Genomic DNA, 18037 nt, shown 5'->3' with positions numbered 1-18037 from the left:
ATTATGAATTAATGTGATAATAGTTATGATCTATATAATATTAATTATAATATAAAATCACATATCCTCGTAACTTATGCATCACCCACTTTTCAATACTCTCGTGTGAAAGGTTAGGATCTAAACCTCACTAGAGATGAGAGAGAGTGGAAAAACTTTATCAGTGGTTTTTATTTGAACTATCCACGGGCTATTGCGGGTTTGGAATCTAAGCGGCAAGAGCGGGTAGGCTAAATATAAATTATAATTCGAATCTTAAAAAAAACAAAACAAGCACTCCAAAAATGTTATTATGGATGTGACTCATATCACTTCAATTTAAGTTTAAATCCACACCATACACCTTATTTTCAAAATACATAATTTATCGTAAAAAGAAAGTCTCCATTAATCATATCTAAGACATTTTTGCAAAATTTCCACAACCAAACATAAAGTTCAGTGTTCAAAACGTACAAACAGCAGAGCAAAGCAAAAACAGCGTCGAAATCAATTTGGAGACTTGAATCTGGTGCACCACTTTAGGAGAAGCTCTGTGATGTTGGCATCCATTCGAGTCCCAATGCCGCCCCAAACCAACATGTGAGCAAGGTCTCCAATCGAAGAACCAGTCACTTCGTGCACAACCTTAAATCCAATTCTCTTGTAGAACCTAACAAGCTGAACACATCAAAAATCAAAAATTATTCTGTGCCATTAATTAATTTTTTTAAATTAAGAGACCGAATGTCATTAAGTGAGAAAAGTGTTTGAATGGAACAGAGAAAATTAGAACAGATGACTTCGTGCCCTGTTTTCTTCATATATATTGTTTAAGTCTATTTTTAAACCGCTTAAGCTTTCAAGAAAATTTGACGATCTTACATGTCAATACTACAGCTCAAGAACTGGGAGATTCTCAGTTCAAGTCTATCTCTGTTAATTGTGGATTATGTTTTGTCTGTTCATTAACCATTTAATTTTTTTGAATAATCAATGATGTAACACGTAGATCATCAAGAATGAAGCTTTTAGAACAATCAATTATCTAACAAGTATCTCATAGGGGATAATGTTTGGGCATTGCTCCATGTTCCCAAGGCTCTCGTTGTAAAAAAAAAAAAAAAAAAAAAAAAATTTTCATAGATACTCTCATTGTAAAAATTTGTTGTGATTAAAGCATGAACATGTGGATTTACTAGTACTAACCAGTAAAGAGTCTTGAGAACATGAAGTGATGAGACACAATTCTGAGGCAGCAAATCCACCTTAAACACAATAGAAGGGGATAAAACCAACCAAACTACTAAAACCAACCAACCAAGTTAAATTCAAACAATTTATTTTTTTATTGGATACTAAAAAAAATCAACTTAGTTCAGTTCAACTCGATTAAAACTCATTTAATATTGACTCAAAATTCGTTAAAATTTTCAAATTAAACTTAAACAATTTATTACTCGACTTGAGTCAAGCATCTTAACAAAGAACTGGAGAACGAACCTTGGAATGGTAAAGCTCAGAGTCATTGATGGCAAGCAACTCAGCTGACCCACAACCACACTCATACCCATATCTGATAGCCACAGCTCCAATAAACAAACCAATGCCAAAGATCGACCTTTCCATCCCCAAAGTCTCTCTGCGCAACCTAATGGAGTCCAGGTGAAGAACTCTGCCTCCAAACCAGACCCTTATGAGGCCCTCGGCTCTCCCAAGCTCGTTCTGGGTTTCCAAGCTCTTGGCCGTGATTCTGAAAAAGGGTCCTAGGGTTTGAAGCTGAAGGTGAATTTTTTGGGCCTTTGAAGCTTCCATGACTTCAGACATGGTGGGTATGCTGTTGGAATCGATCTTATTGTTGGTAGTGGTGATTTTGGAGAGGGAATTCAAATGGGGATTTGGAAGAGTGATTTGGGAATTTTGAAGGATTTGTGTTAATCCCATTTTTTCTGATTTTCTATCTCACAAAGTGTTTGTGAGACCCAGAAATGGAGATGAGTTTTAAGGAACAATCATATGAGTTCGTTGGTAAATAATCCGTTCTTGTAGTAGCTAAGAGCTATGGCTGCTTAGCTTAATTTGCTGTGTATGTGTGTGGCAGAGAAGGGGAGACGGAAAAAGTTATTGGTTGGTTTGGGTACCATCACTTGGTGTGTTAATGGTGTTGTGAATGTTAGAAGAGGTGGCTCATAATTTGGGTTAGGTAATTAAAAAATATAAAGAGATATGGTGAATTGTGATTGACAAGTGATATCACTCTGTGACGCCTTAGACCATTTATAATTTTTGAGTAAATTATACATATACCTCTTGAGATTTTGGTTTAATATATATAACGTTTAAAAAATTACACGGATCTCTCTACCAGTGTAATTATTTAAACGGAATTAATGTTGGTATCAAAAGACATTTTTGCCCCTAAATCTTTATATGCAAAAATTAATAAAATAATGTAGATATTTTGTTGCTAGTGTTTCAGAGAAAATTATAGCTGTTGTGATTGGACCATTTTCTTTAGGATATATTGGTAGTTTTAAATAAGATATAAGAGCATCTACAATGGGATAGTTAAAAAAGTGTGCTAAACTGTGTTATATGACAAAAGGTGATAAAAGTGGGGATCAAAAATGTGTGTTAATGTGTATTAAAAGTTAGTTAATTTTAGTGAGTGAGTGATGGTGCAATGGATATGTTGAGATGTGTGTTAAGAATATATATATATATATATATAAACAGATATGCCACCCTTCTGCCAACTCTCTTTCCATCTTTCTCCAATGCCAACGGCTATATTTCACATTACCAATTTTGCATTACCAACGGCTATATTTCACTTCGGCAATGGCTATAATTTACAACAAGCAAATATATATTGTATTGTCACCAACTAAAATAAACAAGTGATATATATTCAAATCAAGTGCATTTTTTTTCATCTAATTTTTTTCCCATAAAAACATCAATGGGCTCATCGTCTCAATTTATTCCTACCATGGAGTTTAGTTCTTCTACACATTTCAGTTCTTCAATCGACGATGATAGCTCATCCAATGGGGATCAAGAGACGGTTTCACAGCATTACAATAAATGTGTTCGAAAGATAAAGAATTTGCTTCTTCCGCCACAAATGCTAACACTAATCTCAAAAACAATTGAGAGGCAATATATAAGGCGTGATCATGAGAGAAGCGATCGACAAATATGGAGAGATTATTTTGCTGAGAATTGTACATATCCACCTAAGTATTTTCGTAGACGATTCCGAATGCGTCAAGAGTTGTTTCTTCACATTTTGAATGATGTAAAAGGGTATGATAAATACTTTGTACGAAAAAATGATTATGTTGGATGGTTAGAGTGCTCTCCTATACAAAAAAATTACTGCCGTAATTCGTATACTCACCTATGGATTTTCATTAGATCAATGTGATGAGTATATAAAGATTGGTGAGACCACTGTTAATGATAGCTTGAAGCTCTTTTGTAATGCTATTATTGCCTTGTATGAGGAACAATACCTCTTCTCACCGAATGAAAATGACATAGCGCGTTTACTTCAAGAAGGAAAGGTGAGAGGCTTCTTTATATGCAGAAATTAATAAAAATAATGTAGATATTTTGTTGCTCGGGTTTCAGAGAAAATGATAGCTGTTGTGATTGGACCATTTTCTTTAGAGTGCTGCTATTAGCACCTGCCAAAATTCTTTAGATCTCCATTTTATAATTTTTTTTATTACAATTATACCCTAAAGTAAAATTACATTAAAAGACATTATTAAATGGAACACTCACCTATCAATAAGAACTAATACTCTATAATATTGGACACCCACCCCCACCCTCACCCCCATCCCCACCCCTACCTCCAACCCTACCTCCAACTCCAACTATACGTATTCCATGTTTGTAAACCCTAAACCTATTACTTTTCATAACCAACTAATATAAACCCTAAATCTATTATTTTTCATAATTATCTTAAATCCTGAATGTGTCATCTTCATCACCATCATCAACGCTATTGAACTTGAAAGTTTTGCTTCAAGTATAACGTATACTTCATCACTTATTTTACTGTGTAGAGCAATGGAGAACGAGGACAACAATTCTAGTGAGACCGGCGTTCCATTAATAAGTTTATCTGTCTTGTATTAACATTCTCGGTTGTTTTCGGTCGTTCTTGTTTCGTTCGAGCTGTTCGGTACTGGTTTGCTGACTGTTAGAATTATGTTCGGTAATACAGTACTGAACATAATCCTTTCGTTCAATACATAAGTTCCGAACATTAATGCAGATAGTCAGTTATGTAATTTTCTTTGTTAAACTAACTTAGAATGGAAAAGAGTGAATTAGAATGGATTTAAGTTATGTATTTTGAATGGATTTAATTCATGTTATTTTAAGTTGTGAATTGGAATGGATTCAAGTTACACAGTGATGAACAAATTTTGTTCGGACATACAGTGCTGACAGGATCATTATTGTTCGACAAAACAGTTCTGAACAAAATATATTTTTTCGGCTACACAGTGGTGAACAAACTCAAAATCATCACTCGAATCTGCTGATCTCCTATCGAGATTCTTGAATTCAGGGTATTTAGATGAAAGCTTTAATTTGGTTCTTCTAGCTTGTCTCCAAAAACCCAGATGTAAAAACTGAGATTCTCAAAGAAATTAATGAGGAATCCGAAACTCCGATCTACGAAGAAGTGAAAGACATGGTTTACACACACGCGTCGCTGAGCGAGACCATGAGACTCTACCCACCCATCCCTATTGACGGAAAGCAAGCTTTAAAGAACGACGTGTTGCCAGATGGGACAGTAGTGAAGAAGGGTATGAGAGTGAATTGATATCCTTACGCAATGGGGAGGTCGGAGGAACTGTACTGGACCAAAGCTCCAAACTCTAAAGATTGAGTGAGTCAGGGAAGGAGAGGGATGAAAAATTAGGTGGGTGTGCATTTCATTGTGAAAATATTATGAATATGAGTAGATTTGATAATAAGTAGGATGTCCAAAAAAATATTATTAAAATTTAGGGTTTAGGATTGGGGTCTAAAGAAATGGGGGGTCCAAAGAATTTTGGTAGGTGTTAATAGCAGCACTCTTTTGTTTATGATATATTGGTAGTTTTTAAATAGGATATAAGGCTACAAAAGATTTTTTTAGGTTCCAGTGGACAATTCAGTCACTTTCCCTTATTTTTGTTCATGTCATCAAGATTCTCTGGGAGCTTCTATTTACACACACTAAATCCCCTCTCCACACACACTTAATGAAGGAGGTGTGTGGGAAGTGTAGAGAGGGGAGATGTGTAGAAAGTGTGTTGAGGGGAGATGTGTAGAAAGTGTGTTGTGTGTGTGTAAATAGAAGTTCCCAGATTCTCTTGACAAGTCTAATGTTCACTTCAAGGTAAGGAAAGTTTGTGAAACAAAATTATTAATCACGTAAGTGAAAATATAATTTTCAAAATATCGAGAAATAAGATGTAATCACATCAAATCTTAAAGGATTTCAGTCTAATTTACCCATAATTTTCCGAGAGGGGGAAGGAGGGAGAAGGGGGAAGATGTTTGTTTATCATAAAATTACTTCTCTCGAATTGACGCGTGGCAGATAGAATTTGAATAATGTTACCAAAAAGATGAGGGTGCAACTCATTCTGTGGGGTGCAATGTATGTGATTTTTGTCCCAAATATTCAACAACACTGGTTAGCGTTTGGTTGAATCTGTGAAGACCCGTATCATCAGATTAAATCGATGATAAATAATACTTCCCGTCTCAAAATATTAGTCCCTTATTTTATTTTTTATTGTCTTAAAACATTTGTCCTTCTTTAAAAATTAAGTATAAAAATAATATAAATTTTCTATTTTGTCCTTCTTTTAAATTAATGAACAATATAAAAAGTACAATGATGACATTAATATTTTTAAAAAATATATTATCAAAAAAATAATTTTAAAAAATCAACTTTTTTCAAATGTAATAATTATACTATCAAAAAAATTAAACTCAAAAGACCATTATTTTGGGACGGTGGAAGTATCCGAAAGAGAGGTGATGGAAAGAAGCAAGCCCTAGTAGTCTCTAAACTCTCATCAGCCTTCCAGACTAAACATGTCTCGATGGGAGAGACGAGAATCCGACTTAAGACGCCACCGTTCCAAGTTCGATCGAGAACCCAGGTCCTCTCTCTTCTTTCAATTGCTCTCTCTGTCCTGTTTTACATTGCAAAAAATACAATTATTACATATGCTAATTTGATGAACTAATAATCAAGGGCTCACAATATAGCTTATTGATTTGGAATGTTTTAATGGAGAAACAAGGAGTTCTCACACTTGTTGAAGGACCTTTGAGGGGTCTTCTCATTTGTTTTGGAAACCATACACAAGTTAGGGCTATATATATGTATATGCATATATTTGTGCATAAGTATGTACCTTATGTAACTGTCTGCAAATCAGGTTTTACATTCTTACTCTCATTCATAACTAGTTAAAGCTTTCATGCTCTGGTGGTCAACTTCAAAGCACTTAATTTTTTTAGCTATAATTCTATATCTATGGCCTTATTCTTTTTATCAAGATAATGATGGCTATAAGTTCAGTATATAATATACAATTTGAGATGGGATCCGATAATAACATGGTTCATATTTGCCTTTGGATTCCTAGTACCAAAAAATCAACAAGGGGTGGAAAACCAGCCACTGAGAGGCCCTCTAGCAACCTTAATTTGGATCGTAGTGGCTATTCAGATAGGGATCCGAAGCACCATCAACGGCTGCAAGACACTTTGCCCCTTGAGGCCCCACCAGCACCCAGTTCTAAGGTAGAAATTGGGGCTGGGAGCAAAGCATTTGGAAAGCAAACCAATGGACAACGTGACGGAACCAAAAATTCTTCTAATCCTACTCAAGTGCCACGGTCTCAATCATATTTCCAGGTGCTGTGAATTTATATCTAACAACCCTGAAGATTGTTCTCATATGTTATTTTCTAGTTGATTGTTTCAGCTTTTACATTATACTTTTGAACTGATCTCAGGTTTCGTACCAAATTTTTAACCACACGGTTTTTATGGGATCTTTTCTTTGTCTTCAAGTAATGTTACACCCTCGTAAATTAGCAGTTGCTATAAATTTTATGGCTCAGTGATCATTATAGTTTTCTATTTAGAAAATAATTGATAATCACCCTAGACTGTGATGTTACCTGAGATTAAGAATACTTAGCACCAATAATATGATGGCAAATCACCGGTGGCTTGGTGTGGATAGTTTGTATACCACCTCTTAATGTTGTGTTTGATTGGGAGATTTGAGGAGGGATTTGGAAAGAGAAATGGAAAGGGTAGGTGAAATGTGAATAAAACATACCTATATTTTACCTAGTTTCACACACCTTTTCCTTTTTTCTTTCCAAATTCCTCCCCAAATCCTCCAACCAAACACGGCATAAGAGTCAATTGCAAGGATACAGATCATGGTTGGCCATATGGGTAACACAGAAGAAGGATGTTTTCATGCGTGGCTAGGTTTAACTTGTAGGGATCGAGGTGGTGAGGTGGAATTCTTAGAATTTTAGGTTGTGTTTTCGATTACGGATTTGGGTAGGGAAAAGGCAAGAGAAACATGAATGAAATATAAGATAAATATTTTCTCCATTTCTCTTGCTCTTTCCTTTTTCCCTTTCTAAATCCTTACACAAATCTATGATCCAAACACAGCTTTAGCGCGATTTCATTCAGTTATTCTCTGGTGAAAGTTTTTCTAAGATACATCTTGACCTTATGGCAGTTCCTCTCATGATTTGAATATGAGATCCCATAGTTTATAAGTGCATCCAAAAAGGGGGTCATGCCTATGTAATAATAACAATAATTAGTATTTTAGAATTCTTTTGTTGACAATTTACTCTCATTGTGAACTGCATAGCACAGATAGTGAATCTATTTTTTCTATTTCCAAAGACTCAGGGTGTGTTTGGTTTGGTTTTGAGAGATAAATTTTCAAAAAAGATTTTAGGGAGAGAGTTTAGAATTTTTTTTGGTTGTTTGGTTGTATATTTTGGAAATAATTTTGGAGTATAGGAGTTTAGGATGATTTGATGTTTTGTTGTAATTGAGTAGATGTATGTGAGAAAATAAGTGATTGAGAAAGAGAGAGGAGAGAAAAAGTGATTAATTGATGTGTAGAAGAGAGAGAGTGGCCAAACAAAATTTTGAAAATTTTTCTCCAAAGTTTGTTTCTCAAAAGCAAACCAAACAAGGCCAAGGCCTCATTCTTTGACTACTCGTCCTGAATTTATGATGTGGATCTGTTCATATTGTATAGAAAGTGGAATTTCATACTCTAATATCTATTTCTTTTATTTCGACTGTTTTTCTTGTTCTTCCATTAGTTTGGTCATTCTTTTTGCTATTTTATTCCTTACGAACACGGAGAGCATTTGACTGATCTGTTGGTGATAGACAAAATGCACTTGCATACAGCCACAGTGGGGTTCACTGCTTTATGTAGCCATACCTATGAGAACTTTTGGATGTACATCTGCCTTCATGATTGTCCTTAGTTATTTGATTTATGCAATGCTTTTTGGATATATAGTTTTATGAATTTATTTTTGCCATTAACTGAAGCATACTAGTTATATCATTATATGCATGTTAGTTGCTTATGCAGTATTTTCTCGATTAACAGTAGCAAATAATTTGGAAGTCATATATTTTGCTTGTATTTTTCTTTTCAAGCCTATGAAATAATATTGGACAAACCAGAAGGACACATAATAAATAGCTATTGCAGTAATCCTTAATTATTTGCTGTCCTGAAAATTTTCTTGAGCTTCATTTCAGGTTAACTTAGAATGGCCTTTGCAACATCCCAAACAAAGATAATTTTGTTAACCTAACCAACTAGTGGTTCTGTTGAGTTTCTTTTCGGTTCTTACTAAGTGTATACAAACCTTTTTTTTTCTGGCCTGCTGTTGCGGGATATTTTTCAGTGTCCAGTGCGTCGATGTATATAACAATCTCAGGGTTGCATGTGCATGTCTTATAGCAGCAAGGTGAGCGTGGTAATGCCGCACAAGCTGGTCGAACCACTGGTTGTGGACCTGCTACCGGTGAGTACCTAACATCTGATGGTTAGAATTCTTTGTTTTCCCTTGAAACTCATGTTATCTATATTTGTGCTGAAACTGCTTGTGGTGTTACTTCTTTTCTCCTACTCTAATATTAATATGTTATTGTGTTCCACATCAAACTCATATAATTCAGTGTATTTGTATGCGTGTTACTGTGCATGAGAGAGAGAGAGAGAGAGAGACACTCAACTGTATGGCTAGAACTGCTTCTTATTTCAATGACGTGCTTGTTTTTCCTTTGTGTGAAGAGCGTGGATGGTGGAAGGACTCAAAGGATCAGCATATTGAAAGGGCAACGGAGAAAACATCAATTTGCGATACAAAGCAAAGAGTTGAAATATCCCAAGCTAAGGGGGTTGACAATCGGGTTTGGCACCATAATAGATTCTATGAAATAGAGGCAGATCGACAACCTCCTGCAAGGAAAAGACCCTCATTTAGAGAAAAAAAGATTCCAGCGGACTTTGAAAATGCTGACAAAGCAGGAGCCGAGCCTGTGAGGCCAAGCCGTCCTGATCAACCTTCATTAGGAAGCGAAAGAAGGGAAGAGAAAGGAAGCCACAACTGCCGCTATTCAGACAAACCCAAAATGTCATTTTTAGAAAACAGGGAGGGAAACAGGGGAGAAGCACAGAGGGGTAGTTTTCCATCAAGAGATCAGTATAGTGGTGGCAGTACTTATAGGGGAAGAGGACCGAGCGGTGCACGAATCGAGAAATGGAAACATGACATGTTTGAGGAGGCTAATCGGAGTCCGACCCCGAAGAACGAAGATGATCCGATCGCCAAGGTTGAAGCACTCTTGGCTTCTTAGATATATGCAGTTGCTTGTGGATGAGTTTCAGTTTGTTTGTCATTCAATTGCATTGTTGCTTGTGTTTAATTTGTGATTTTAGTCTGTTTTTCTAATCATTTTTAATTTAAACAATAATACTCATGTTTTTGTTGTTTTAACTTAAATGGAGCTTAAAATTTGTCTAATTTTCTTGTGCACGATGTTAAATTTTCTCTGCATTTTGGGACTAGCATAAATAAAATGATATTTGCTAATTAATTTGCATAAATATATGTATAGTCAACCACAATTTTGAGTTTGGGCTAAAATTTAGGGTACATCCTATTGATTTCTCCTGAAAGTTAGAAAAAACATAACAAATTTTATAATTTTAATATAATTACAGTGAGATGAAATATAACAAATTTTATAATTTTAATATAATTACATTGAGATATTTTTTATTATGGTTTTTATGGACCAAAGTTAATACATATGTCATGAAAATATTATTTTTACATCTATATGATTAAAAATTAATATTATTTTTATTAAAAAGTGGTTAGGCGCAATATTAATTAATTTTTTTAATAAAAAAACTAATGTAATTAAGTTAAACTTTCAAGATTAGTTATATTTTATAAATACTTTAGAAGAGGATAACCTTTTTTTTTTTTGTTTTGGGAAAGATTACTATTACTAGTTAAATTAAAATGGATATTAATGTCTCTTCATAAACACAAACTTAAAACTTCGCATGTTTGGGTTATTGATTTGTTAGGTTAAATAATCAAAAAGTCAAAATATCTAATTCTGTTACTCTGTCTATTTTTTTTACACGTTTTTGTTAAATGTCAACTGAAAGTCACTTCCCAAGAGATGCTACTTAAACAGTGATCTCTGGTGCCTCGGTGGAAGCTTTTTCGAGTCTTTTTCGATAATTCAAACCGTTCATATTATAGAGTTCGTTGAATAGATCATCTATGAAAAAAATCAAATTGACTGAAAATCTATAGTTTTATAACAAGAACACATTTGTCTTTAAAAAAATAAACAATTAACATTAACTTAATAATTTTTGTAAACACAATTTGAATTTGATCATGGGGTTATGGACTTCTAATTAACTTGATTTTTTATATGAATGATATACTCAACAAACCTTACAATATCAACGGTTCAGATTATCGAAAAAAACTCAGAAAAATCTCCCACCGAAGTACCTTAAGTCACAGCAGGATTTCCGAATCCCCAAAAAACCCAAGTCTAAAATTAACCTAATTTGCCCATTGGCATAAAAAAAAATTACAAAAAATTAGTTTTGACTCTTACAATAAAAAAAAATAATAATTTTGTCAATTAAATTATTCTTTTAATGTATTTTTAATCTAAATTATTTATTTATTTTCATTAAGTAAAATCGATTGAAAAATAATCATCATTATACTCCATGAAAAAAATATTTTAAATATTTTATATACACTCACATTGAATTTTAATAATTATAATATTTTTTAAAATTAATTTTACTTAACGAAAATAGATTACTAATTTAAATTAAAAATAAAAACAATAGAGTTCAAGTTCACAAAATTAAAAATAAAAAATTTATTTTGTTGCAACAGTTTTTGTTTAAAAAAACAAAAAAATAAAACACGCACGTAAAAGGAAGTCCAATCCGAATCTAGGTAGGCAAGAGAGTATTTCGAGTCTCAAGATCTCAAATCAAATCTCAATCTAACAATATCTTTTACGTAAATGCAAGTCCTCTCCAGTTAAGGAAAGGATTACACTTCCTAATATATATGGCATAACTATATATATATATATATATGTGTGTGCAGAATTCTATGCATGTATGTACTTTTCCAAGCTCTCTCTCTCTCTCTCTCTCTCTCTACAGAGTGCCAAACCCATCTTCAAATCGCACCATACTACCGCTGCCAAACCCAGTTTCTTCAAATCGCATCATGATGTGTTCAAGAAAGATGGAAAGAGAAAAACTAGCAAACATGAGGGCGGGTTCAAGAAAGATGGGACGAGGTAACACTCACATTCAATCTTAAATCAATTTTCATCTCTTCTTCTTCAAATATATATATGAATTTTGATTTTCAGATGTGCACTAATGCTTGGGGCCTCAAAATGTCGAGGCTCGAATGCCTCGAAACTTTCTCTCTCTTCAACCAACGCGGGACTTTCTTCTTTCTTTGGTCTTCTTTTCTCTCCCTCTCTCTCTCTCTCCTCCATTGAAACCCCACAACACCGAACTCACCCTCTCGTCCACATTCCCACCACCCACCATGAACGAGACATTCACAAAACACATCCACGTCGCAGACAAGGAAGGAAATTAAACGGAACTAACGGCAGCCATGTTTTCTTTTCTCCTTACTTCGTTCTCACTCCTCTCCTCACTCAGAATACCAACCTGATAGGATTTTCCCTAGAGGCTCATCCATTGACGGTGATCGACCAATACCCAACAAAGACGATGATCCTGTCGTAGTAGCTTCAGTGTGGCATTGCCTTCGATTATAAAAGGAAATCTAACTTAGTTCACATTGCCTTCTATTTTCCTCACATTCATACAAACTTCATTCACATTTTTTTTCAAAAAAAAAAAAAAAAAAAAAAATTTCTAAACAAATAGAAAATTGAGGTAAACCAGAAAAAAATGCCAAAAAGAAAAGAAAAGAACAGAACAGAAAAGAAAATCAGAAAAAGTAAATGGAGGAGTGTATTGAGCAAACCCAGATTTTCACTTTTACAAACAAATCTTTGATAAGGGAGAAGTGTATTGAAGGCAAACTAAGAAGATAACTTTGGAGGGTGTATATTGCAGGATGGTGGGGCTTCGGCTCGCCGCTGTTGCTAGATATATACTCCGCCAGCAAGAAGATTGACGTCGATGGGATCTAGGAAATACAAAAGTGAAGAGAGCCATTTAGGGAAGAGGAGTAATATGTGATTGTGGGACGCCATCGTTTGTTAATCTCGGCCGGCGTCTGTGTCTCTCCATTCTTCTATTTTTTTCCTGCGGTCGTCAAATGGAGATTTTGGGGCAAAAGCTTGAGTCTGTTTGCCTCTGTTATGTGAGAAAACAAAAGCGTCTTTTCGTCCAACACTCAACTTATCACTCTCCGTGATGTGGTAGCTTTTAACCCATTGGATCTGTTTTGGATCTGTTTTCGCCACGTGTTACCATCCTCTTCACGTGTTACCATCATTCGAGCCATTCGCGGCAGACCTCATTCGAGGTCTGTAGCGGGACTGTTGTCTATATGGTGCAATTTACAAACAAATTCTGTATCAAATGGTTCGAAAATATAAAATAATTCTAAAGATATCAAAACGAAGTCGTTTTGATATTTTTGAACCATTTGAGCCACAAAATTTGTGGCTACCGAACATTTTCCTTATAAATTTATATATATTGTTTGAAAAATTGATCGGTGATTCAAATTGGTTTTTGATGAATTCGTAGCAACATCAGTTCGCTGCGAGCCCAAATCCCGCGAACACAAACCCAAATCTCTAGAAGGGTACGTGGAGAGAGGCTTGTTTGATTCAAGGTAATGTACTTATTTTTCGTCTTCAATTAAAATTACCTTTTTATGCTTTTTCGTAATTTTTTTGGAAAGAGTTTTTATAGGTTAATGTTGTTATTACAGAGAACAAATAAAAGAGGATGCATTATTAAAAATTATTGAAGCTTTTACCAGTTATACCGGACATGAGATTGCACAAAACAAGTATGTTGATATTTTTTTTTAATTATAATTTGAAGATGGGTTTTAATTTGCAGTATGTGGATAGTTTGATATTTGGTATTGTTATTCGTACAGATTCGCCACCATAATGCTTAGGTGCCTACATTTTATAAAGAGAGGATCGACTAGAGAGATTTGTTTGGCAACTAAAACTATTGGTTTGTTTAGCCCTTCTAATTTATAGCAAGTTTTTTTTTATTATTATTTTTAAAAAAAATCTTTCAGTTTGTAATATAATTCTCTGATATGTGTAGGATTATTAGCGATGATTATTAGCCGGAGTGATAATGCACATGAATTATTTGAAGAATCACTTTCCACATGTTCCAAACCCCTTAATTTTGAAGATGAGTCTGCAAAAGTATATTCGCTATTCTAATATTTTTATTGGTACATAATCTTAGGACATATTTCTTGGTGAAAAATTTCTTGACAATGCCGTTTTAAATTTTTGGCACAGAAATTGAATTGTTTAGCTATGGTAACTTTTGTCGGTGCAAAAGATTTTTGGGAGATTGAAGAATCGATGAAAATTATATGGCAATTCATTCTTGCAAATTCGGGCTCCAATGTACGTATTTCATCCATATTTAATGTTGTTTCAATGATTCGAAACACAAATGTTTAAATACCTTTAACTTCATCTAGTTAGTTATCTGATGATGATGATGGGGCTCAAACTTAATAACTAACAGCTCTTTGTTTACCTTCTAGATAATTTTAAATGAGGAATCAGCATCAGTTTTAACTGCAACAATATTTGCTTGGTCATTCCTTCTTACTGCAATCGATGGATGGAACCTTGATAATAAATATTGGCAAGGGTAAGTCAAATCATTTTTATTTGTGAATGCTCATTACATGAAATATATATATACTTCATTTAGGATAAAAAGAATCACTCTACTTGGCTTTAGTTTTTAGAATTCACTTTTCAGAAAAAATTATTTTTTTGTTTACTGCACTTTTTTGTTTTCACTAAATTTTTTTAATATTTTAAGTAATTTTTTTTAATTTTTAGATACTCCTAACATAAATATACTTAAAAAATATATTTTTTGTGAAAAAAATCTTTAAAAAATTCACTAAATACCAAAAATACAAAAAATAAAAATAAAAATAAAATTCAGTACATTTTTCATAGTTTTGTGTATTTATTAATTTTTTAAAATATTTTTTCACAAATATTTTATTTTTTAGATGCATCTAAGTAAGATATATCTAAAAAAGTAAAAAAATTACTTGAAATTTTAAAAATATTCACTAAAAAAGAACATAAAAAACAAAAAACTTAATTTTTAGAAAATTGAAACCAAACATATTGAGTAGTTTATTTTATGCCGCTTTTCTTGATTTCTTGTGTTTTTCCATGAGTAAAAGCAAATGCATTGACTAACGTAAAAAGAAAAAGAAGTTTTGACTTCCAAGCAAGACAGTGAGCCAGGTGAACCTTGCTTGGAGGGGGGTTTTTTTTTTGCCTACAACTATCATTGATATATCCAATTTCACTTTTGTATTTTTTTTAATCATCCAATGTTTGCCGAAGCACTTAAATGAAAGTTATAAAACTAAACAGAGTGTCTACATCAAATTCAATACTTCAACAAAGATGGCAAATGATTCTTGATTACAAGAATTCTAAAATATAAAAATATATATGCATTGTTGTTAACATGCACTAGTTTGATTTGATATGTCCATGTTCACCATTTGTTGTTAGCATGCATTGGTTTGATTTGATATGCTTGGTAAGATCACCATTTGTTTATCTTCCCAAACCTTATCATGATGCATCCTCTTTTGGATTGACATCAAAATCAAGCCCATTGCCGAAAATTTCTCAAATTGAATTTATTACTGTTTGCACCCTCGTCGTTTTATTATATGCTTTCTGTTAGCGGGAAGTAATATATGCATGGTATTGTAATTAATACAGGGCGATGTCCTACCTTCTGAATCTACTAAAAAGGGAAGAATCTGTGCGTGCAGCATGTGTTGACGCACTAGCCATTATATTTGAAAAGAATTGTGTTGAGAAATTTTCAATTGAAGCTTATAAGGCTTTTGTGCATAGTGCAATTAACAAAGTGGATACAAATATGGATCAAAAACAATGGAAGACTGACATTGTAAAGCAAATCAAAGAGGCATGCAATCAGAATTGGGAGATTGTAAGGCTTATTGAGGTAAGGCTTTTTGAGGTGTTACTTGGATTCATATATGAAGGTATACTTCTCTTGCTTTGTGTTTTGCTCTGGTATATTAAAATTTTTTTTTTTTTTTAGGATGAAAATAGTTTGGAAACTTCTACAAATATTGGTAAAAATTGTCCAACATTTTCAACATTGTCGCAATTGACAAAGGTATCTAGTAATTTTTTATATGTTTATAATTGTCCGCTGCATATTGGGGTTTTGAGTGTTGGTATCTCTTACTAACTTCCCAAATTTACAACAGATGAAGTTTATAAAGCAATTTTTGGGTGATGGATTTGAAGTACACATGCAGGTTGGTTTTTCCTTTTCAATCATCTTGCTTTCATTTTCTTGGAGATTAGTTGTTGTGTGTAGTTCTCATTTAAAATCTATAATTCATGCAGGAAAATGAGCTCCTCCACCAAGTCTTTGATGTCACACCAAAAAATAATCCATCTGGTTCTGAATTGTATGTAGCTGAAATTGAAGAGGTTAGTTACAAAGCTCTTCAAGTCAAATTGTCCATAACTTTGTGTCGCTGAAGGAAAAAAGGGGGTTAAACTTACAGTCCAAAAAGGGGTTACACTTTCGGTCCAAATTCTTTGGTTTTAAAATATTCAATCTTGATACTTTATTGCTTTAATATCATTTTGATACACTTTGTTAAATTTCTTTTTGTACTTTTTTCCATTTTGATTGTCTTTCTTTTTTAGATTCAACGATGTATAACACACATATGGTTATGTAGGTTAAAGTTAAATACTTCTCACCTCACATAAAAAAGAGCACTTGCAAGCAGGTACAACAGGTACCTTTTACATTTTAAGCCTCAAAAATGTATTTATTTATCTTAAACTTTAAAAGGATCTCCTGGATTTGGGAGGAATTAGGAAAATAGAAATTAAATGTTTAAAAGTGTTGTATACTAAAAGCTATTCTCAAGAATTTTCAGTAACTTGCTTCATCTGAGATCGAAAAATAACTTATTCCCTGTTCACTCTCTTAACAGAGGTTTGAGAAGTCACCTAATTCTCTAGTAAGCAAGGCAAGGACTCAATTCATGAAAAAACAGCGCATGCTGGCACAGGTATTTATTTTGTGTTTTAAACAATATTTTCCAATTAGTAATGCTAAGCCACTGACCAATTAAAGCAGTTTTAGTTTCTCAAAACCAAATGCTTTGCTTCTATTCTACCCTTGATTTTTTAAGCGAAAGTAAAAGGAAAGGGAAATGAGAGAAATTAAAACTAAAATAATAATTTTACTTCTTAAAAAAAATGGGAGGCTAATTTCTTGCCTTTGTTTGGTTGGGATGAAAAAATAAGAAGAAAATGAATAGTCATGTTGGTTAAACCACTCATTTACTCACACTGCATTATGTGATGTTTTCATGTGTAGGAGAGGAAGATTGATGACTTCAGAGATTAGGGACGTGTTTTAAATGACATGAACATACTTTCGAAGTAGCTATAAGTGTATGCCTATATGAGTTTTTCAGTAGTCGTATGATTATATATATCTCTCCTTGTAAAAAAATGATAGTTTAAATGTTTTTGGTTATCATTGCTTGCTCAATTGAATTATTTTGTAAAGTTTTTTTTTTTTTTTTTTCCAACTATTTGATTTCCATAGATATGAAATTTATTTTAACATAAGAGTGTTGTTTGGCAATGGCTTGGTTGAACAAGGGATTGGTTTGTCGGCCTCTTTTGGCAAAGAGGTTAAAAGCATTTTTTTTGACTTTTAATCTCTTTTAGATCACATTACTTCTCTATTTTTTTTCATATTTTTTCAAAAAAAAGTAAAAAAAAAAACTAGTTTTTAACCTACTTTCCAAAAAAACTAGCTTTTAATCTGAGTTCTTTTAGCACATTTGATAAAATTAACTTTTTTTTTTTATTGTACTAGTCAATCCACTATACTTTTAGTCAAGTTACAATCTAACTCTTCTTTTTATTTATTGTTAATAAGGCTTATAGAAATTAAAAGTTGAGAGATTAATGTGAGAATTTTGTAAAAGTGCAAAAACTAAAGTAGGATTTTAGTAAAAGTGTAAGAGTGCTAACTAGCCCCCTCCCAAAAAAAATAGTTTCTAAATTGTACTTATTTATTGTTTAATAAATTAAAATTATAAAATATCAATGTTAAAATTTAGGA

The 18037-nt window shown here is 33.2% G+C and overlaps 3 protein-coding genes across 6 annotated transcripts; 2 read left to right on the top strand and 1 right to left on the bottom strand.

The window, feature by feature from the left end:
- Positions 1-285: 285 nt before the first annotated feature.
- Positions 286-2205, bottom strand: LOC114322708 (uncharacterized). Its single transcript, XM_028270080.2, has 2 exons — positions 1483-2205; positions 286-660 (listed from the first exon to the last, which is right to left on the bottom strand). Exons 1-2 carry the CDS (start codon positions 1921-1923, stop codon positions 490-492), a joined length of 612 nt encoding a protein of 203 aa, XP_028125881.2. The 5' UTR covers positions 1924-2205; the 3' UTR covers positions 286-489.
- A 3819-nt stretch (positions 2206-6024) lies between these two features.
- Positions 6025-10118, top strand: LOC114322699 (uncharacterized). 4 transcript variants are annotated; one of them, XM_028270069.2, is made up of 4 exons: positions 6025-6173; positions 6666-6936; positions 9056-9116; positions 9386-10118. In XM_028270069.2, the coding sequence occupies exons 1-4, from the start codon at positions 6106-6108 to the stop codon at positions 9949-9951; spliced, it is 966 nt and encodes a 321-aa protein (XP_028125870.2). In that variant the 5' UTR covers positions 6025-6105; the 3' UTR covers positions 9952-10118. The 4 variants fall into 4 exon arrangements, with proteins under 4 accessions (XP_028125870.2, XP_028125867.2, XP_082770215.1 ...); XM_028270066.2 differs by having other exon boundaries at positions 9053-9116; XM_082914089.1 differs by lacking the exon at positions 6025-6173 and having other exon boundaries at positions 6273-6936.
- A 1484-nt stretch (positions 10119-11602) lies between these two features.
- On the top strand, positions 11603-17467 carry LOC114322707 (uncharacterized). Its single transcript, XM_028270078.2, has 14 exons — positions 11603-11955; positions 13400-13487; positions 13587-13667; positions 13761-13843; positions 13940-14046; positions 14146-14256; positions 14400-14509; positions 15622-15871; positions 15971-16048; positions 16143-16193; positions 16285-16371; positions 16629-16688; positions 16890-16967; positions 17279-17467. Exons 1-14 carry the CDS (start codon positions 11745-11747, stop codon positions 17306-17308), a joined length of 1425 nt encoding a protein of 474 aa, XP_028125879.2. The 5' UTR covers positions 11603-11744; the 3' UTR covers positions 17309-17467.
- The last annotated feature ends 570 nt before the right edge of the window (positions 17468-18037 follow it).

This window comes from Camellia sinensis, chromosome 2, assembly GCF_055761805.1.
Source record: "Camellia sinensis isolate YWXY chromosome 2, ASM5576180v1, whole genome shotgun sequence".
Taxonomy (NCBI): domain Eukaryota; kingdom Viridiplantae; phylum Streptophyta; class Magnoliopsida; order Ericales; family Theaceae; genus Camellia; species Camellia sinensis.
This window is presented reverse-complemented; position numbering and strand designations above follow the sequence as displayed.